The sequence below is a fragment of the Procambarus clarkii genome, chromosome 92 (assembly GCF_040958095.1).
Source record: "Procambarus clarkii isolate CNS0578487 chromosome 92, FALCON_Pclarkii_2.0, whole genome shotgun sequence".
NCBI classification, from domain to species: Eukaryota; Metazoa; Arthropoda; class Malacostraca; order Decapoda; family Cambaridae; genus Procambarus; species Procambarus clarkii.
In genome coordinates this window covers 7,971,835-7,994,654 of record NC_091241.1, presented here as the reverse complement: position 1 = coordinate 7,994,654, position 22,820 = coordinate 7,971,835, and the positions used below count along the sequence as shown (strand labels likewise).

Below are 22,820 nucleotides of genomic sequence, written 5' to 3'. Positions count from 1 at the left end.
CACCCTGATGCCTCTGTTACCTAGCAGTAAATATGTATCTGGGAGTTAGACAGCTGCTATGGGCTGCTTCCTGGGGGTGTGTAACAAAAAAGGAGGCCTGGTCAAGGACCGGGCTGCACCGCGCTAAGCCCTGAAATCATCTCAAGATAACCTCAAGATAAGATAACCAACTGATCCAGATAATCACATTTATGAAAATAGTCTCATGTTGGTGGTCAAAATATGGAATGCAATGAAGTGGCTGTCAAAGCCTCCATCATACAGTTTCAAGAGAAAACATTAGTAAGCTCTAAAATGTCATAAGATTTAAAAGCAATAGGTGTGAATAGCTGAAAGACTCGACTCAAATAGCAAGATCTCACTTCCTGCAGAAATTGAGATTGACTGATTGATGAAGATTAAGTACCCCAAGAGGTGGCACAGGTATGAGTAGCCCATAACCCCTACACATCGAGATCAAGTAAAAGCAAAAAATACTGGAGTATCGTATCTTACCTGCCAGTCAAGTGTGTACTCGAACTCAAACTCGTATTTCTTTTCCATTTTGAAAGTGGCTGTGAATCGGTGATTGTAATTACGAGCTTCTCGAGCCTGCTGCACATGAATCATGACTGAATCAGTTATAGTTTTCCCCTCAGAGTCTAAGGCTTCCAAGAGATAGGTGTAACGTCCAATATTTTTCTCAAGGGGTCTGAAAAAAAGTAAAAAACAATATTTTCACAAAAAACACATGAGAAACTCGGCAATGAATAAAGTGAAATGCCTCTTCCTGGTAGAACCCCCGGTGGCTCCCTGAAGCTATCTTGCTGAGAATGCTCCATGCTGGAAGCATGCGGAGGTTGTGTTTGACCTACCGGGGACCAGAGCCAGAACCTGGCCCCACTCAGATGCAAGGAACAAGTCACAATTTGCTACCCCACTAGGAAAATATAAAAAAGTCAACACAGCTTTACAGACAACTGGAGGGTTCACAGAACACGAAGCCTCAAAAACCACCAAACAATTCACCCAGCTCAAGGGGTTCATTCAGACTAACTCGAAACTTATTAGGGAAGATCACCACCTATAGCCCATTCCCCTGCCTACAGTCAGCTCTCTGGTCAGGTTTGGAGCTGATGATCAACTCCCCAACAAACTTGGAAGGGAGGGAGGGGAACTCCAGAGCCACCAGGGGTTCTACCAAATCAAGGCATTTCATTACATTCAATACTAGGTTTCTAGGGGATCCCCATGGTGTCTCTCAAGGTAATTAACCACAAAGAACTAGAACAGGACTTACCAGGGAGGAGGAGATGTGGCAGGCACTAGAAAGACGAGAAATCAGGTCAGGAGACATGGCCCAAATCAACACAAGACCAACTGGGACCAGGAATGTTAACTAAATGCTGGGCTGCCAGAACTCTGTTAGCATGCCAAAACCCCTAAGCCTGAATATTAATCCGCCTAGGACATGTCCGAGCAGACTGCATTCAAAGTCAAGTATTTGCAAGTATCATGGGCCCGATCGCAGACTGCAGACTTGCTAGACTAAATGACATTGCAAATGACCTAAGAAATGTGAATCTTGGAACAAGACACCAAGGAAACCAGTCAATCGATCAATCAGGCCTCTACATGTCCTGCACATAGAGGCAAAGAATTGCCACCCGGACACAACAACACTTGATGCTCCAGAAGCCAGCCAATTCATTCTTTTCCAGAGAAGATGGAGAGAGCTGCAAATGAACAAACTGCCCACCAGGGCCAAAAGAGCAGAGCCAACAAAAATCCAGCTTTAAAGACATCTCGAGCCAAAGGACAAACCACACACTTAGGCAAGGAGAGAAAGACCAAAATCTGGTCATAAGATCAGGATGGCTCAGAGGTAAAAAAATTCACAATAAAATTTACGGCATGGCACCACGGAGGTGTCAATGCCGAACGATTAGAGGTAAGAGGAAGAGGAGATGAAAGATGTTATTGGGCAGGAGATGACACTCAAGAAACAACCAAGAAAAAAAGGACAGGACAACCCTGACCGAAACTGAAGAAAGACAACAAAAAGACCAATAGCAGCGAAACTAGTGCAAGGAGACTTGATACTGCCACCTTACAGAAAGACACAAGTGGGCTACCATCAACCCAGCCACCTGCTCATCATACAAAATACAATAAACCTGCATCAAAAACTCCAGACATGAAGAGCAGAGAAGGTTGAACCAGTGACATATATCATCACTCCGACCAACTGAAAGAGGAGTGGTGGGGAAGTGCCCAGGTTCAGACACTTCAGACACAATGTCTGAACCTGGGCACTTCCCCGCCACTCCTCTTTCAGCAGGTTGGAGTGATGATATATGTCACTGGTTCGAACCTGGGCACTTCCCCGCCATTCCTCTTACAGCAGGTCGGAGTGATGATGTCACTGGTTCGAACCTGGGCAAGAAGCACCATAATCCAAGGCTCAACAGCCCAACAAGGAGTCTGAAGAATAACCCTCTCTAAGCAGGACACAAGACATTAGGAACTGCATTTTAACAACACACAGAAATTACAATTGCGTGATGCATCAAATGAACAAATCCACAAGGGCCGTGACAAGGATTCGAACCTGCGTCTGGGATGCTCTCGGATGCAGGTTCGAATCCTCGTCACAGCTCTTGTGGATTTGTGCATTTTAACAATATTAGAATGAAACAAATTTGGAGGAAATAAATTTTTTCTGCACGATGGCGACATGTTACATTAAATTACGGTGCAGTGCAGTGGCTATATCAGCTCCATTATTATTCTGATGATCACCTTTAACAACAAGTGATTTCTAATTTAGCAATAGCCTGTGTAGTGTAAATAATATGGTGGATGGATGGATGTAATGTCTCTTTCAGTACCTTAAACTTTTAATAAACAATAAATAACTCGACTCATGCATACAAAATAAAATGAAAGTTATGACGTTTTGCTCCATCGTGGACCTTTATTAAAGTCATTTTTTTAAACTTATTTTCCTAAGCTATACTTCTCCCATTTCTTCCTAGCTGATACCTCCCACCCCCATGAACAGGGAGTGTTACTAATAATCAGGAGTACCTCCAAAAATACTGTACATCTGAAAGAGCACTTTGTATTACTCCTGTAGAAAAATACCCAAGACATGTTACAGCAATACTTACAGGGCATAAATCTCCTGTTTGGCCTCATTAAACTGGATCCAAGAATTATGCCCAACTGTCAACCCGTGTGAAGTCTTAAACAACAGCCTCAAATTGCTTGTATCACCATCCTCAACGTCCTCAAAGGTATCTCTGGGTATTGGTAAGCGATAAACATGGCCAGCAATCTACGGGAAAAATTTAGTTGAAAATATACATTTTAGTAGAAACTTAAAAATTCTAAAATGAGTCACAAAATCTATATGGAAGATAGAAAATCAAGCAAGTTCTACAATAGAAGCTATCATATTGATTTTGTACATTCCTACATAAATATCCTTGTAAATTTAGTGTAATTTTATCCTAATCTGTACAAATAGTCTTATGAACAAATATAGCAAATGTACTCACCAAGTTGTGCTTGCAGGGGGGTTGAGCTTTGGCTCTTTGGTCCCGCCAAAATGTGTCAAATGCTCCTTCAAAAGTTTAAACACCAAGGTGACTGAAAAATCTGAGGATCACTCTGCATGAGTATGCTTCCTTAGAAAAAGGAGATGCTAATGAAAAGATGAAGAGACTGACTGACTATTTGTGATGAAACTAAGGACCTTAATATTCAAGATCAACATACCCAGGCAAGTTTTTGTATACGTTTCTTGATGCGTGGAGCAAAGTTCTTAACTCCAATCTCTGTTGTAACTGCAACTGTAGGGACACTTGTGGCTTCGATAGGTCTGGTCGGAGCAATGGTCTTTACTTTTGTTGTTGTTAGAGGTGCTGTAGATTCAACCTAGAAAATAGAAGGAAAAATAGCTATGTAGCTCAAACCAGTCAATATGTTCATCTAAAAACAAATTTAATATTTACATAAAAACTGAAATTAAAAGTTCTCCTTGGTACAGTTTCATATATAGAATATGAAAGCCACCTCAATCCACAACTTCCAATATGCCGTTATCTTGAGATGATTTCGGGGCTTAGGGTCTCTTGTTTAATATTAGCACATAATTTGATTCAGATGAAGCTAAATGTTCTTTAAATCACATATGGTGAAGGCGGCAGTGAAATAGGTTTCAGTAAAATTAAAATATGAAGGACTTACTGATGTTGACGGCTCTGAAACAATAGATCCCTCAAGTTTAGGGATGAAATGTGCATCAGTTGGATACACAGTCTCGTATGTAACAGTCGGGCTTGCCTCAACAACTCTTGTTGGCTTGACAGGAACCTGCAAATAACCATACCATTAGAGTTGTAAAAGTAAATCACTTTGCAGGAATGAAATTTTCTGGATACTCACTGGTATTCAATAATGCAACAAAATCACCAACAGCATGTGACTTATCTGGCAATCACCATGGAAGTCTGGACTTGGGCCAGGCTGCGAGAGTAAAACTCATAAATGGCCACAAGCAAGCAACTGTTAAATTGAATGACAACTTTTAGATTAGACGAGTTGATACAGAACATAAACAGTTGAATGTTCAAACATTGACTGAAGAGTCTACTGAAACCACACTGAAATTGAGATGGAAATGTTAAAATTAAGACATTGCAGGGCAGGCCCAGGGGCTAAGGTTAGATTAGATAGGGCAGGGCAAGGAGTAAAGGATAAAGAACATAAACAATTGACTGCCCCCACCTAACCTAACCTAACCTAAGGTGGGGTTTATGATGGGGAGGGGAGGGGAGGGGAGGGGAGGGAGGGGAGGGGAGGGGAGGGGAAGGTAAGGTAAGGTAAGGCAGGCCAGGGCAAGGCAAGGCAGGGAAGGGGGGGGGGGGGGGCAAAATAAGGTTAGATTGAGCAAGGTAAGGTGAGGGTAGGGTAGGGTAAGGTGAGGGTAGGGGAGGGTAAGGTAAAATAGGACAGGGTAAGGTAGGGTAGAGTAAGGTTGGGTAGGGCAGGGGTAAAATACGGCAAATTAGGGAAGAGTACGGTAACATAAGGCAAGGCATATAATAGCAAATCAAGGCAGACTTGAAAACTATGAAATACTTCTGGATCAGCGAGATTCATATTTAAATACCATTTGGTACAAAGACAAGTAGTTTGGAAGCTGGCTAGGAACACACAGGTAAAAAACTGAAAATATGCAAAGGAAAATTGCATTACCGAAACATTCTGTATAGAGGAGTGTACTTACATAGACGGGTGTTGAGATAGGAACAGGTGAAAAGTGCAAAGAACCATCTGAATAACCACCATGCCCCGGGTATGTTGCAGATGCTTCGGGGAAGATGGGGGTGGCCAGGGAAGGGATTACTCGTGTTTCAGGCTCGTCATAATCAAACAAAACTTTTTCTCCCTCTTCCTCATCACCTTCTGCATATTCATAGTCGTAATCATCGTAGTTCTCCTCATTGTCATAATAGTCACCTGAGGATTCTGCTTGCCTTCTAACCCTCCGAGAAGAAGGGTTCACCTGGAAGAAATACGCAAATCAGTGTTTCGTAAATCGTTTCCTCACATAAATTGTTACTTTCTTCCCTCCTTGCCAGAATAATTCACAGCTTAGAATTGTTTCCTGTTAATGTAGCCAAAGGTTAGTCATTTAGAAGAGGTGCGTAACTAATAGATTCAAAATTAAAAAAATTTAGCAGTCATAATGTTAATGACTACCAAAGCAGAACACCTAAATACTATGCTGAAACATCCTCTCATTTATGCTATACTCAGCCTGTGATGCTACTGAAATTATTTGATTGATAAACATTTACTCTGGTTACTACCGCAACAAAGTCCTGGGCACTATCCTGTATATACTATACACAAATATTCAACTAACCCCAGGGTTAGGTTTACAATTTTGGCTTGGTTTCCCAGGACTATGAAGAGTTACACCAGTAACTAGCTACACAGATAGCTTGCCAAATACTCCTTCATATAGACTAGGGTAGTCATATAAATACAATTGCACCTAGGTTAAAAAAGAACAGCAAAATGCTGTTTACATTCACTGTCAAGATATAATTTGGCTAAACATCTTTCAAATGATAGTAAATTGAATTTGAATATAAGTTACATGTTTTGAATGTCTCAAATAAAAAGACATTTGTATAGCTGTTATAAAATCTGCACAACACAGGCCCTATCGGAAGGAAGAAAAGAAGTAGGTGTCTGCCAATTGCCGAACCGTTTCCTCAGAGATATATCATATATACAGCAATGTCTACATCTTATAGCATCTGTTATGTTATAATTGCAATTAAACACTACTCATAAAATAATGTAAATTATATGTTACAAAGTAAGTTCTATCTTCCATGTAACATTTAAACAAAAAAATCTTCCATGGCTCAAATATACTTGTGCACTAAATATATTAAATCTACCATTGGCATATTATATTTATAATTATATTTATAATTATATTTGTTATTATTAATACAACTCAAATTCCTGTAATATTATATTTTTTGTTTTGCTTGCTAACTTTCAGTCTTGCACAAAATTCAGCGTTTACAAGGGACACCACAAATATAAAGTACTCTGCAAGACACTAATATCTGCAAATTTTAACTACTGTACTTGCTTGATTTCTTCATGATGGAGTTCTGGGAGTTCTTCTACTCCCAGATGTGAACTAATATAGAACAGGTAATTTGTAACTATAATATAATTTCAAATGTAGAGTAAAAACAATGAAGGATATCTGTAATATTCCTTGAGTACCTGGGTCACATGCCAGCCTAAAACCGGGACAGACAGCGCTCTTTGAAGCTCTCCACTCTTGGATGTTGCTTCAGTATGATCGACTTCTATCTGCTTGGTCTTAGAAACTTCCCCACCACATCCCACAGCCCACTGCAGTTGAGAGAGACTTTCTGAGCGGCGTCCAGTGCTGCCCGGCCTAGCACTTCCTGGCCCAGCTAGAATGGCCGAGTCATCTGCTAGAGGATCCGAGTCGTGTGGAGCCGACACAAGGGATACCTGAGGGACAAACACAACCTAGAACCATTTTCCATTTTTCTTCCAAATACTGTATAATGAGTAAAATAAAAAAAAAGTAAATTTAATAAACTAGATTACAAGCCAAGTTTATTCCTTAATAAACAAAAGGAACCTCCTTTCCCGTCATGCCCTGGCATCAACCAGTACACTATATCTTAATACCACGTAAAAATACTATTTAATGCCACAGAAACATATAGGTTTTTTAGTATGTGTATTTTAAATATAGGCATGCCTATGATTTATGCAGTTTTGAAGTAAGAGGGGAATTAGAATTATGTGGGTTGAGTATAGTCTTGCATGATTCATAGCGATGACATGATGAGCAGAGCGAGCCACACCTCATGTCTCACCTTAAAAGCAGTGCATGAAATTATTATTCAGGCTGGAAAATGGCGTCTGCTACTTAGTGTTCAGATGGCATCAAGGTTAAGAAATTCTGTGATTGAGAAAATTAAAAAATTGCTGGCATCTTAGGTGTAAGTGCAAGATCAGCAGCGTGCTGCCTAATTTTAACGTGATCTCTGTTAAGGCCTTGAAGATATAAGAAACCCAAGTGCAGAAGGAAGAGTGTTGATCACTATCAATCGAAGAAATTTTGACCTTGGAGATCAACATGGGGTTGGTTTTATAATTTTATGAAGAGCTAGCTGCTTCATAATGTTAAAATCACTGGTGAGGCTGTAAGACCTGACAAAGCAGGTAGGCCAAGTCCTCAGAGTTGAAAGCTACCATACAGTAGAAGCTGGTGGCTACACATCACAAGTGTTTAATGCCGATGAAACTTGGACAATGTGAATGCCAAACAGAACAGGATTCCAGGCAACATAGCTATAAAACAAAAGGTAGCTAGTCTCCTTCATGGAAATGCTGTTACCCTCTGTTGATTTACCACATTTAATCCCATAGCCTTGAAATTGAAGTATTTCTTAATGACTGTGCATTCATACATCCTGCAATGAGATGAAAAGCTACTGGCATTAGTAGAATCTGGCTTTTAAAGCTTTGCTCATTCTTAATAGGGCATTCCAGGGCACTGCCAGACCTTAAAAACCAACTACATGTTAATCCACCAGCAACCAATTTCTCCAGCCCATGGATCAGGCATTATATCAACGTTTAAATATTATTACACAAAATGTGACATTTGCCTATTGTGTAAATGCTACAGGCAAGCCATCACTTCCTCAGAAGAGTTACATCATGTATGCCATCAAGAGATTCAGTAAATAAGTTCCTGTTCTGGATTGAGAACTACTCTTGGTGATCTATTGGGTGTAATATTTCATAATCCAAGAATGTACACAGTATCTCGATTGAATGGCATCACGGTGGTACAGGTATTCCATAGCCTGCCGGATTGCAAAACATTCTCCACCATTTAGGTACACTGCAGGTTTCCCAGTTGGTGTTGAACTTGTTACACAATACAGTACACAGTTTGGCATTTGTTATGCTCTACTCTTACGTTCGTGAGACTGAAAATATTTTGGAATTTTATTTGTGTGTACTTGTGTGGAACAATATTATGGTTGTCTGCATACCCTGTCTCTAATCCTTTCACTGTCATAATCAGCTATGATCAAATCATGTCAACAAAATAATTAATTGGGATATCCCAATTAATATCCTGGCCGGGGAGGATTTACTGGGCGCAATTCCTTAACTGTAGCCTCTGTTTAACGCAACAGTAAAATGTGTACTTGGATGAAAAACCGATTCTTCGCGGCAGGGGATCGTATTCCAGGGACCTGCCCGAAACGCTACGCGTACTAGTGGCTGTACAAGAATGTAACAACTCTTGTATATATCTCAAAAAAAAAAAAAAAAATGTCAACATTATGAAACATTCATCCAGATATTTGATCTTCAGAATAAGAGTTTTGGGCAAAATACCAAAATGTTACCTATTGTGGCAGATCCCAGTGTCTGGCCTCCAACCTTGGACAGTCATTCTATTTCATAAGATACCTAAAGGTATCAAGTTATCAGAACCAACTGATATTAGAATTTCCAACCAAATGAACAACCATACCATTCCCAATCCATATTCTCTTACATATAACATACGAACACGAACATAACGAACACGAACATAACGTGTAGTGTACCTACCTCCTTTGCTCTCAAGAACTTGATGGCAGATCGAAGGAGTCTGACCCGTGCCTTGGATTCCAGTGCTGGGAGATGGGCATCAAGAATCACAGAGAGAACTGTCACATCCTCCTTTGGGTGGCAGCCAACTTCACGAGATAACGTGGTACCTGAAATTTTAAATAGCTTAATGAAATCAAATACTACAAGCTATTAGCTACAAAATCACTAGTTATAACAGCTGTATTGACTTGTATCCAGTGTTATGTTTACATTTCTAACCCCTGCACAGTGCACCTGTTAAATGTTGACAAACCCATGGTGCTTATGAAAAAATTATTTGGAAAAATAATTTTTCCTGTATACAGTACATTGTTAATATGTATCTAGAAGTTACATTTTTTCCTTAGAAATGAAGTTAAGTGCCACACAGGAATAAACTTGTCAATTTATTTTCATTGTTTCTCACTTTATTGATTTAGTCTTATGTTAACAGGTTGTATTGATATGTCAAAGATGGTTTTCATTGTGTACTGTATAACTTTGAAAATACAGTACAGTATACACAGTATAAAATACAGTACAGTACTGTATATGTATGTAGAGATATGTGTATAAATGCATGTGCATAAATAAGATGCAATGAATGTCACATCTGTAATTAATATCATTTGTGTGTCAAAAGGAAACAACGGTTCCTAATAAATCTGGATAACATATATCTAGATAACTCTAGATATTCAAAATGTATTTTTTTTTTTTTGCAGGGATATTCCTGCATGGGCCCTAATCCTCAGGCTGGCCCACTAAGTGTTATGTAACAGTATGTTGTTGACTTAGGGGTGACGATGATCGTGAGATCAGATGCGCCCATCCACACAGTATTGTCTAGTGTACAAGTAGCAAGGACACAGTAAGGGAGAAGGAGGGTGGACCTTGAGGTTATCTTGAGATGATTTCGGGGCTTTTTAGTGTCCCCGCGATGTGGTATAGTGGATCTATAAAGCTAATAACAAAGCCAAAAGTCAAACTCCCCAGATAAGCACAGTCTTCTAACATATACAAAGAATGGACAAAACATAACACACAGCCAGAGACCATAACAAAAATTAACTTCTAAAGGAAAAAAAATAGGTTACTTTATAAGCAACAGAAATCATGAATATGCTCAATTTCAAACAAGTCTGTTTTATAATTACATAAAACTAAAATTGAGCACGGCTTATACTGTCACCATGCCGGCTTATACTGTCACCATGCCGTAAACCTGTGCCAGTATCAAGAACAAAGACAAGTGCTGACACCAGGCACATGGGAAACACTCTCTCATAGGGACAAGAGCCAGCAACCAGTTACTCCAGAATGTCTCACATGCATGGGTCACTGGCCTTGTCATAACACATGATAAGCAAAGCTTAAACAAACACTATTAACAACCTGACCTCAATTCTATTATAACTTGCTTCAGTAATGAGTTCACCAACTTCCTGGTTACAAATACTGTAATTTGATTATATTTATATTATGTATACATTTTATTATTAAATTTTGGAAATTATCAGTTTATGTTGTGTCATTTATGTTTACTTAAAAGAATGGCAATAACAATCAAGCAACTACACTTTTCAAATGCTTATGGCTGTAGTGGACAATCAATTTGAGTAACAAAAGTAGTACTGTACTATACACTACAAAATCAGGGTTATCATTTGGGATGGGGGGTTGCCTTTTTAAATCCCTCTTAATCACCTAAACCCTTTGTGAATTGACAACCCTACTTATATTCAAGTTTTTAGTCAAGAATAATTAATTTTACTATAGAAAAATACTCTTCCCACCCTAAAATATTCATGCATAGCTATATAGTGTAGTATTAAATATGATATAGCACAATTATACAAAGGTGATAACAAAAATTTAATGATATGGCTTCTCACATTTGTTTAAATAAACTAGGCCTACATATTTTGTAGATGTCTTCAATGCAGTATATCTGAATGTGATGTGACAAAAGTAAAATATATTTGTTAGAACAATTCTGCAAAGTTATGAAAAGAAGAGAATTAAGTAAATTAGAATTATTAAATGGATATTAAAAGCTGCACGAGCTGACAAAATGTATAATGCATGGAAGCATACTGAACACTAACACAGATGTACAGTACCGTAAATCTGACAATAATAAGAGTAGGCATAGCAAATTACTGATGTAGTCACGTCTCCTTTCACAGAACATTAACACAGTACCACTGTTGCACCTGCTCTTTTTTTTCAGGGATCTGCTGATTATTACCTGTGACAATTTTGACAGTTCTTATACTCTTGCAGCCCGAGTCTGGGGCCAGGCTTTTCCTTTCGGTTACCTGATTTGTGATACTGTATATTTTTGTAGCACAAAGGCCCAAATAGCCATCACGGCCAAGCTGATCTGGTAACTCAAGAAGCTTGTGAGGTTCCCTCTTGAAAGTTTCCAATACTGTTCCAGTAAGATCTATGTAATTATGAGAGAATGACTGTCTAGTCTGTCCGTCTGTCCAAAGTTGGGACCAGATGAATGGGGCCAGTCTCACCAAACTTTGCAGAGTGACTTGTCATAGATGGGGTCAAGGTCGATCCCCATTCCCTCCCACCCCCTTTCGCATAAAATGGCAAAACATACTAATTATAAAAGACACCATCTTCACTAAGATTCACGGGATGAATAGAAAGGGGTGAGGAGTAGAGAAAGTGGTGAAGGGTAGGGAAATTGATGAATGACAGGGAAGGTGATGAATGGTTGGGAAGGCAAAGGGTAGTGGAGGAGTATATTTTAAATGGAATGCTCTACAGGACTACAAGCATATACACTCCAAAAGCCCGGCTTACCACCCACAGCAAACAGAGAAAGTGAGAGCGAGTTACCCAGGAGCACACAAGAGCTATAAAATGTGTACACTCTTTTCACTTTAGTCACCTCAATTTTCGTCCTAGGTCTTTCATTTTGGTATCAATGGGTTCGCAATAGAATTCCCAACAGGAGTATATGCATATAATGTCAAAAACCGTGGCGCGCTTAACCCGCGGACGTGATGAAACCAGGCCATGGTTACCTGGAAGAGAGCAGGGAGGCGCGTCTAGCTGTCCATTAGAGCTTGGTAATACTGAAAAGTGTATACTCTTTTCAACTTTGTCATCTCAATTCTTGTCCTAGGTTTTTCAATTTGATATCAATGTGTTCGCAATAGAATTCTCTACGCGATTAAATACATATGAAGTCTGAAAGCCCGGCGTACCACCCGCACAAAACAGAGGAAGTGAAAGCGTGTTACCCGGGAGCGCTATAGAGCGATGAAATGTGTACTCTTTTTCACTTTGTCCTGGACCATTCTCAAGTCGATTCACAATCGACTTGAGAATGGTCCAGGACGGACCGAAACGTCGTCGTCCCTTCACCTTCTAGTGTGTGGTCTGGTCAACATACTTTAGCCACGTTATTGTGACTCATCGCCCCTTATACTATACTCATCTAGTTGTTCTTGCAGGGTTGAGCTGTAGCTCTTTGGTCCCGCCTCTCAACTATCAGTCAACTGGTGTACAGACTCCTGAGCCTATTGGGCTCTTTCTTATCTACATTTGAAACTGTGTATGGAGTCAGCCTCCACCACATAACTTTATAATGCATTCCAGTTGTTAACTACAGTACTCTTTAACTGTATACAGTATATACTCCTTATATACTGTTATCATAGTATATACATATACATATTATATATATACATATATATATATATATATATAATATATATATATATATATAATATATATAATATATATATATATATATATATATATATATATATATATATATATATATATATATATATATATATATATATTATATATATTAGTGTAATTCTCATCTGTACAGACACTTAACAAAACGTACAGTAACATGTACAGTAATTAGTAAAATTACTATGGCTTTCAAATTGAATATTAAGAGAGATATACAGTAATACTGTACATTCAAGAAAACACTAATGTAAACACCACAAGAGAAGACATTTACGATACAGTATTTATAAAGTAACATCAGAGTAGTCCAGCATCACTTAAAAGAAAAATTCTAAGCAATAGCCATGAGTAAAATATAGTAAGTGAAGCATAAGATGACTGACCTGGCAGGTCTACAACATCAACAGCAAAGACGTCCTTTGCCTGAGAGCCATCTTTTCCTTCAGCCCTGATGGTGACATAGTGATGACCGCGGTCTGCTGGCCGAGGGACACCTTCCACCACTCCACGGTGGCTGTCCCAATGCATCCAGGATGGTAACCCTTTGACCTGAAAAAAAGAAACAATCTTTTAGAAAACTGCACCATAGATAATAATTTATCACTGTTTTATGAAGACGTTTAGAAGAGGTCCAAGGTTATTTTCAATAACCTCCCCGCAAGAATAAGAAATGTTGGTGGAACAAAGTGACAGACTAATTCAAGCAGGTAGTAGTTGATATGAATGCCTCGAGGCTGCTCTAAGCATAGGTTGGAGCGGCCTGCAGGCAAAATAATACAGGTATATACATGGAAAATACTGGAGGGCTAGGTCCCAAATTTACACAGTAAAATAACAACATACTGGATTGAACGATATGGAAGGAAATGCAGAATAGACCCAGTGAAGAATAGAGGTGCCATAGGCACAATCAGAGAATACTGCATGAACATCAGAGGTCCATGGCTGTTCAACATCCTTCCAGCAAACATAAGAAATATTACCAGAACAAACATGGATGTATTAAAGAGAAAACTGGATAGTTTTCTTCAAGAAGTGCCAGACCAATCGGGCTGTAGTGGATATGTGGGCCTGTGGGCCGTGCCAAGCAACAGCCTGTTGGACCAAGGCCTCTAGTCAAGCCTGGCCCCGGGGTCGGGTTTGGGGAGTAAAACAACTCTCAGAACCCCATCCAGGTACAATCCAGGTATATACTGCTTGTAAGTAAGTGGCCTAATAAAGTACATGCAAATTTGTTCTCTCTCTTTTCATGTTTTCATTCTGAAATGAGTATTTTAGTTTTGGCTCTATCTTCATGATTTGTGTGTGTAGGTTACCTGCCTCTGTGGAAGCTGGTAACCTCCATGTTCAATTATGCTTATTGAGACAATACCAAAGATTGCTTTTCAATCTTGGTGAAAAACGGTTTTGGGAAGGGAACGAAGAGGTGGGTCTACTACCACATACATATGTTTACATTTGCGTCTAAACATAAGTTGGGTGGAAGGAAGATCAGTTTGTATATAGTAAATATTTAAAAACTGCATCATACTGCACATTAAGTCTGAATATATATAAATATACAACTGTTAAAGCCATTCTTAATGGCTTAAATACCTGACTAGGTAAATCACGGCAAAACAGCCTGCTTATGTGTAGCAGAAGTAGCCTAATATAATGAGTCTACTGCATAATGAAAAAGTTCTTCAGCTGAACCTTGGGAATTATAATCATCTTCATACCATAGAGTTCAACTGCTTCACTGCAGCCTAGCGGACACACACCATGGTTAAGTAACGTAAAATCACCGTTATCAGCGTTGATTCATTGTTACATAAATAACCATTGCCTAGCTTTACCCCGGGAAGGAAATGACTCCTTCATTACAACTGGAGCCGGGACTTCAGCGCCAAACACGTCATTCAGCGCAACAACTGTTACACACACAATGTATCAGATATAATACGACTCACCAACCAAAACGGACACACGCGTATCATAGGAAGCCGTCTAGACTAGCCATGCTGTTTTCCCTAGACACTTTTTACACATTCTACCCTCCCCCCACCGCTTAAATTTTTCGTATTATTAGCATTAGGCATATACATCAGTGTGTGCGAATGATGATCATACAGAATCATACGTATAATGTGAGTATATCAGTGTGCTGCTCCCTTATTCTATATGATTACAAAATATAGGTCAAGAGCTACTAGCTGCAGGTTCCTTTAGTAATCTCCACATCTCACAGGATGGATGGTCAGTTATTGTTCTACCTGTATATATATCTTCTTGAATCTCCCCCCCCCCCCCCTGGTCATATATATGAATCAGGAGAAGACATAAGATGTGAGTCTAGTTTATTGTCTTGTACTAGCAAACTTGGCTAGGAGAGCATGCGGATATCTTCTTATTATCCGTGACTGTATGACGTGGCTACACAGCTCAATTGAAATAAGTTTATTGAGGTAAAATACACACAAAGGGATGAGGTAGCTCAAGCTATTCTCACCCCATACACAGCTCAAAGTATTTAGGTAAGAAAGGGGCGTGACGCCAACACTTAACACAGCCGTAAAGAAGATAAAGCCTCCACCACCTTCCCTGGACATCACGCACGCTGCCACCACCACCACCAAACGGCTCCGACAGGGAGCCGGTCGGCCGAGCGGACAGCACGCTGGACTTGTGATCCTGTGGTCCCAGGTTCGATCCCGGGCGCCGGCGAGAAACAATGGGCAGAGTTTCTTTCACCCTATGCCCCTGTTACCTAGCAGTAAAATAGGTACCTAGGCGTTAGTCAGCTGTCACGGGCTGCTTTCTGGGGGTGGAGGCCTGGTCGAGGACCGGGCCGTGGGGACACTAAGGCCCCGAAATCATCTCAAGATAACCTTCCTGGACCTCACGCACGCTGCCACCACCTACCCCTCCCTCCATTAGCTCCTGCCCTCTCCAATCATCACCTAAGTGGTAATGGAGTCCTGGCCACAGCCACCTCCACCCATTCGTCCCAATCTCTCTCATCTTTCCACTATGCTTCCCCCCCCCCCCATGTATCCAGGGGCCAGATTCACGAAGCGGTTACACAAGTTCTTACGAACGTGTACATACATCTTTCCTCAATCTTTGACGGCTTTGTTTACATTTATTAAAAAGTTTACAAGCATGAAAACTTCCCAATCGACTGTTGTTATTGTTATAAACAGCCTCCTGGTGCTTCGGAGCTCATTTACTGTTTAATAATTGTAAACAAAGCCGCCAAAGACTGAGAAAAGATGTACAGGTTCGTAAGTGCTTGCGTAACTGCTTCGTGAATCTGGCCCCAGATGACGGCTTACGTCACGTGACGCATTTTGGTTTATCCCAATAGTCCAGATTACGTCGTGTGACGTTGTTCACTGTACACTTGCAAGGAAACTAATTGGATTTTCCTTATAAATAATTAAGAGTTCCCAATATTTAACCCGTATCAGCTATTATTGATTAATACAATTATTAACCTTGTTATTATAAACGAAAAATCATTAATTAGTAGAATTTTGAAGTACGTCACTCTAATACTAAGAAATATTTATATAAAATTATTTAATTTCAGAATTTCATTCACTCGTTTCTTTTAACTTCTCGGAATCCTAAAAGAAAATGTAGAATTAAGGATTAACTCTTTATCCAAATTTCAGGAGCTTACATCAGTATCAGAATTTAATTAGGAATTTTGTATATCCAAGTATATATATATATATGTGTGTGTATGTGTGTGTGTGTGTGTGTGTGTGTGTGTGTGTGTGTGTGTGTGTGTGTGTGTGTGTGTGTGTGTGTGTTTGTGTGGTTTTGTTAATACTTACATGTTTTTAATTTGATTTTAATTTAATTTTCTTACTTTAAGATAGAATTGCATACTCCAAGAGTTAGAGAAAACATAAAACATTGATTTACATATTGCATCCTCAAAGTGCTAGTGTGTACATTTTCTGATCTGAAAATCAGAACAAATGTCATGTTTGTAATCTGGTCATCTTCAGACAGTTGACTTTCAGGCCACTGTCTGCCTTGTGTAGCTTCCGGGGATCAACGGCTCCGCGACCCGGTCTCCCTACTGGTCACATAGGCAACATAGACGGTGAAACTCCCCTTTTTTTAACCGACAGGTCTATGGAGCACGGATCACACGTCAACAAGTGACTGCTGTAAGTTGCCAAGTATCAAGCGCCAGAGGACGCCAGCGACATATTTTCACTGACAGTTCATAGCGGGCCGTAATGCACTCTTTATCTCTCTCCCTGAGTGGGTCTCCTCGAGCTCTGCCATTAATCCAATTCGGTAAGGGCGACAGACAGACACCAGCATTCCAAAGACTTGGCAGCGTACACCCCTCGCTGACGTCACCGACGCACAAACCTCTTCCCGACCCTGTGATTGGTGGCTTACTCCCCCTCGCAACCCATTGCGTCACGTGAAATCGAATACATCAGGCTGTGATTGGCCCGGGCGACCCCCCTAGACCCCGCCCACCGCCGCGACGCCACCACGTCATCTCCCCCACACACACCTAACCCACGAATAAATCATCCCCCCCAGTTGTGACGTCACCGTCGTGGCGCCAAGCGAGTGAGTCACATTCTGTTCATCTCCCGACCAAGAAAAACACAAGAGGACAAAAAAACCTCTCTTAAACCAGACTTATTTTTGCCGCGGGGGCGAGGTCAAGATCTTCCACGACTACAACCCGCCGCCGTAACTTGGGAGGAGATGGAGTACTTGATAATTAGAACCAACTTGGACACGGGAACGCGGACCAACAGACAGGGAAAGGGGTGAGGATCAACAGACAGGGAAAGGGATGAGGACCAACAGACAGGGAAAGGGGTGAGGATCAACAGACAGGGAAAGGGATGAGGACCAACAGATAGGGAAAGGGATGAGGACCAACAGACAGGGAAAGGGATGAGGACCAACAGACAGGGAAAGGGGTGATGACCAACAGACAGGGAAAGGGATGAGGACCAACAGACAGGGAAAGGGATGAGGACCAACAGACAGGGAAAGGGGTGAGGATCAACAGACAGGGAAAGGGATGAGGACCAACAGACAGGGAAAGGGGTGATGACCAACAGACAGGGAAAGGGATGAGGACCAACAGATAGGGAAAGGGGTGATGACCAACAGACAGGGAAAGGGATGAGGACCAACAGACAGGGAAAGGGGTGATGACCAACAGACAGGGAAAGGGATGAGGACCAACAGATAGGGAAAGGGGTGATGACCAACAGACAGGGAAAGGGATGAGGACCAAAGGACCACCCAGACTCCAGATCTTGCACCCTTTACCCTTTGTACCCCCCTGACCCCATGTACCCCCTGACCCCATGTACCCCCTGAGCTCATATACCCCTAACCACCCCTTATACCACGTAACAAGAGGTATAAGTGATCAGAGGGAGTACAAGGTCAGGGGGGTGCCTGGGGTCAGGAGGGGGTGCCTGGGGTCAGGGGGGGTGCCATAGGTCAGGGGGGGTGCCTGGGGTCAGGGGGTACATGGGGGGGTCATAAATATGAACATCTTTGTATGTCCACAAATCTTATCATCCTTGTGTGTAAACCCACACACAACCTCAGAGCCAAGTATTGTGCTATCTTATCTACGCTTCAATTAAGCAAAATGTACAAGACATCTGCTATCTTGTGCTATCTTACCAATCACTTATCAAAAAGTCCTACGACATAAGAAACTCCTACGACACAGATCATAAGTTTGTGACCCAATTCACGTTAACAAGTCTTAACAATGTTAAAATGTGACAAGGAGGCGAGTTAAGTCAAAACATTCTGGGAAGCAGGGCCAGAGTTCGCATCCTGAGGAGATTGAGATGCTTAGACACGTTCCTTGACACACCGTCAACCCGTCTTCCGTCTTCAACGGACAAAATAAGGCGCACCATGAAAAGCAGCGGGTCACACACATTCAGGTTTTTATGCGGAGGTTGGTTAGGTTAGGTGGCCCTTTCAGAGCAGGAGAGATCTCTGAATTAGAGGGAATACAGAAAACATATACAGCGCGCATAGAAACGATAAAACATCTAAATTATTGGGACCGTCTCAAAGCTCCCCAAATGCAGACTCTGGAAAGAAGACGAGAAAGGTATCAAATAATATATACACGGAAGATACTAGAAGGTCAGGTCCCAAATTTGCGCAGTAGAATAACATACTGGAACAAAAGACACGGAAGGAAATGCAGAATAGAACCAGTGAGGAGTAGAGGTGCCATAGGCACAATCAGAGAACACTGTCTGAACATCAGAAGCCCACCACAGCTGTTCAACACCCTCCCAGCAAGCATTAGAAATATTGCTGGAACAAAGGTAAATGTATTCAAGAGGCACTTAGATACCTGGTTGATTAGATAAGTTCCTGCAAGAAGTATCGGACCAACCAGGCTGTAATGGATATGTGGGCCTGCGGACCGCTCCCAGCAACAGCCTGTTGGACCAAGTTATCACAAGTCGAGCCTGGTCTCAGGTTGGATGCAAGGAGTAGAAGATCTCCCAGAACCATCTCCAGGAATGCTTCAGGTAAGAAAAATTTTGCACATGTCTGTGAATGTCTGTGAACTGGGTGGAAGTTGGCAAGTTTGGCTTGAGTATTGGTATTATGAGTATGTTAATTAAGAGCATCTTACCAGACCACTGGTATGGCGCTCTTAAGAGGTCAGGAGCTCAAAAATATTCGTTCAAATATGAAATATAATGAAAACTGTTAAACAAATCTCACGTTATTTAGCATCCGCGTCGTGAAAATTTCATTCCAATATGTTAAGAAATTGACTTTATATGAATTTAAACAAAAAGCCGCGCGCAAGCGGCACTGCTGATAACACCAACACCTCTTAGTGGACCTCGTGGATAATGCCGTCAATAACAAACATTGTTTCAACACTTCTAGCTCGGACTAAACTTGTATTACAGGTTATGCCATCCCTTCTAGGAGCGGTAGCCATACCTATCACGAATACACTAAGTTGTAAAGGGGAAATAGTGGACCCATTTCACTGCAAGCAATTTCAATGTTACAAGTCAGGATTAGTATTAATACAAGCAAGACTATGTACACTCAGTAGGCTTTGTCTCTTAGCTGTACATGGACACTGTACAAGCAGCATGTTGGAGACACTGGTCCTCTGAACCACCTCAAGATATACCTCAAGGTACCTGCTTGATGGGGTTCTGGGAGTTCTTCTACTCCCCAAGCCCGGCCCGAGGCCAGGCTTGACCACCAGTCTGTTGCTTGGAGCGGCCCGCAGGTCCACATACCCACCACAGCCCGGTTGGTCCGGCACTCCTTGGAAAAAAACTATCTAGTTTTCTCTTGAAGATGTCCACGGTTATTCCGGCAATATTTCTGATGCTCGCTGGGAGGACGTTGAACAATCGCGGACCTCCTTACCGTCCTTACCTTGAGATAATTCCGAGGACCAACGCCCCGCGGCCCAGGTGTGTCAGGCGGGAAAATCCCTGTTAATTTTAGGCGACATTTGAGCTGAGGATGTTGCATGACTGACAGGTTGCAAACCATTTTCCCTGTACTGGTTGTACAGCACTTTAGTTGTGGCAAACTCGCGGCTGGTGTTACAAAATGTATGAAGTGCATCAGTGCTGGGAGGGGGTGGGGGGGGAGGGGGTTATACAGCTCTGCTAAAAGGCCTACTCTATCTTGTATGGGCTGGGGGGGCGGGGGTCTGAGGGGGCCATGTTGCCCTTTGCTTGCTGTTTGGCGATTTCTTAGTAATAAGATAGTTAATATTAATTTATTATTGTTATTTATATGTTATTGTCTCGCGTTATTGTCCTAACAAGCAGCTACTACAATGGCAACGTCCTCGTATAACGCATCCAACAGCCTGGTTGACCAGACCACCAACTAGGAGGCCTGGTCAGAGACCGGGCCGCAGGGACCTTGACCCCCCGGGAACAATGAAAGGTAAGGTAACTTGCCCAGCTTTCTGTAGCTCTCTAGTAGGCCTATTTATCTAATACCTTGACACTTACAATAAAGTTTTCGTGAATACATAAAGTAACGTTTGACACGTCGTAAGTGCGGCTAACTTACACACTGGTAACTCTTGAGTACCTATTTACTGCTAGGTGGATAGGGGCATGAGGTGAAAGGAAATGCGCCCAACAATTTCTGTGCCTGCCCGGGATTCGAACCCGGAATTCTAGATTCTGAGGGAAGAGTTCAAAATGTGCGCCATTGTGAAAAACTGTTGGCGGATGCCGGACACCGGCAAGCCTCGCGGACATGGCCGCACAGTTCGTATATTTTCCCGCCTTTTGGTAAATATTCCAGAGGGTAAACATGACGCCATTGGTCACGGCGCCGCGAGTTGAACTCTTAAATTTAACTTGTATATAATACTGAACTGAACTTATCACTTTATTGAGGAAATTATTTGTGGTGGTGTGTGCACGCCACCGACCCCTTAACACCACACAAGAGCCATACCCTGGTGTTATCTTGAGGTTATCTTGAGATGATTTCGGGGCTTTAGTGTCCCCGCGGCCCAGTCATTCAAGTTCAAGTTCAAGTATGTTTATTGAGATAAGCAAGAAATACGTCTCAAAGGGATAGAGAAGCTTAGGCTATTTCTACCTATTGCCCGGTCCTCGACCAGGTCTCCACCCCCAGGAAGCAGCCCGTGACAGCTGACTAACACCCAGGTACCTATTTTACTGCTAGGTAACAGGGGGCATAGGGTGAAAGAAACTCTGCCCATTGTTTCTCGCCGGCGCCCGGGATCGAACCCGGGACCACAGGATCACAAGTCCAGCTTGCTGTCCGCTCTTCCCGACCGGTGTAAGGTGGATTCTGGGAGCTCTTCTACTCCCCTAGCCCGGCTTGTCTTGTGATAATTTATAAAGCTGTTGCGTGGGTCGGCCCGCAGGTCCACATATCCTTTACAAACCGGCTGATCCAGCACTTCCTGCACCAACTTATCTAGTTATTTTCTTTTAACAAGACCACTTGTGTATCGGCAGTAATTTTTATATTTGTTGGGAAGATATTCATGAGCTGTGGAGCTCTTGATGTTCATACAGAACATGAACACAACAGCCGTCAACACCCCACAACAGCCGCCAACACCCCACAACAGCCGCCAACACCCCACAACAGCCGTCAACACCCCACAACAGCCGCCAACACCCCACAACAGCCGCCAACACCCCACAACAGCCGCCAACACCCCACAACAGCCGCCAACACCCCACAACAGCCGCCAACACCCCACAACAGCCGCCAACACCCCACAACAGCCGCCAACACCCCACAACAGCCGCCAACACCCCACAACAGCTGCCAACACCCCACAACAGCTGCCAACACCCCACAACAGCTGCCAACGCCCCACAACAGCCGTCAACACCCCACAACAGCCGCCAACACCCCACAACAGCCGTCAACACCCCACAACAGCCGCCAACACCCCACAACAGCCGCCAACACCCCACAACAGCTGCCAACACCCCACAACAGCTGCCAACACCCCACAACAGCCGCCAACACCCCACAACAGCCGCCAACACCCCACAACAGCCGCCAAAACCCCACAACAGCCGTCAACACCCCACAACAGCCGTCAACACCCCACAACAGCCGTCAACACCCCACAACAGCCGTCAACACCCCACAACAGCCTCTCAACACCCCACAATAGCCGCCAACACCCTACAACAGCCGTCAACACCCCACAACAACCACCACCACCCCCCCACCACCTCTCACAGCTACGGTATAGGTACCAACAAAGGTCTCTTTCTTTGATGCTCGTACACAGGAGAGTGTTGTCGTACTTGTGTCAACACCATCACCACCTTACGCTAACCTATAACTAA

General features: G+C 42.3%; 1 protein-coding gene across 1 annotated transcript in view; it reads right to left on the bottom strand.

The window, feature by feature from the left end:
- Window positions 1-22,820, bottom strand: part of LOC123775101 (dystroglycan 1) — a 61,725-nt gene that overhangs the window by 15,799 nt on the left and 23,106 nt on the right. Inside the window, exons 2-9 of the mRNA XM_069319263.1 lie at window positions 13,335-13,500; window positions 9,199-9,347; window positions 6,805-7,062; window positions 5,276-5,554; window positions 4,234-4,359; window positions 3,763-3,921; window positions 3,153-3,319; window positions 496-691 (exon numbers count right to left, since the gene is read on the bottom strand). Of these exons, the coding sequence (XP_069175364.1) occupies window positions 496-691; window positions 3,153-3,319; window positions 3,763-3,921; window positions 4,234-4,359; window positions 5,276-5,554; window positions 6,805-7,062; window positions 9,199-9,347; window positions 13,335-13,500 (1,500 nt within the window). The remainder of the gene's footprint in view (window positions 1-495; window positions 692-3,152; window positions 3,320-3,762; window positions 3,922-4,233; window positions 4,360-5,275; window positions 5,555-6,804; window positions 7,063-9,198; window positions 9,348-13,334; window positions 13,501-22,820) is intronic.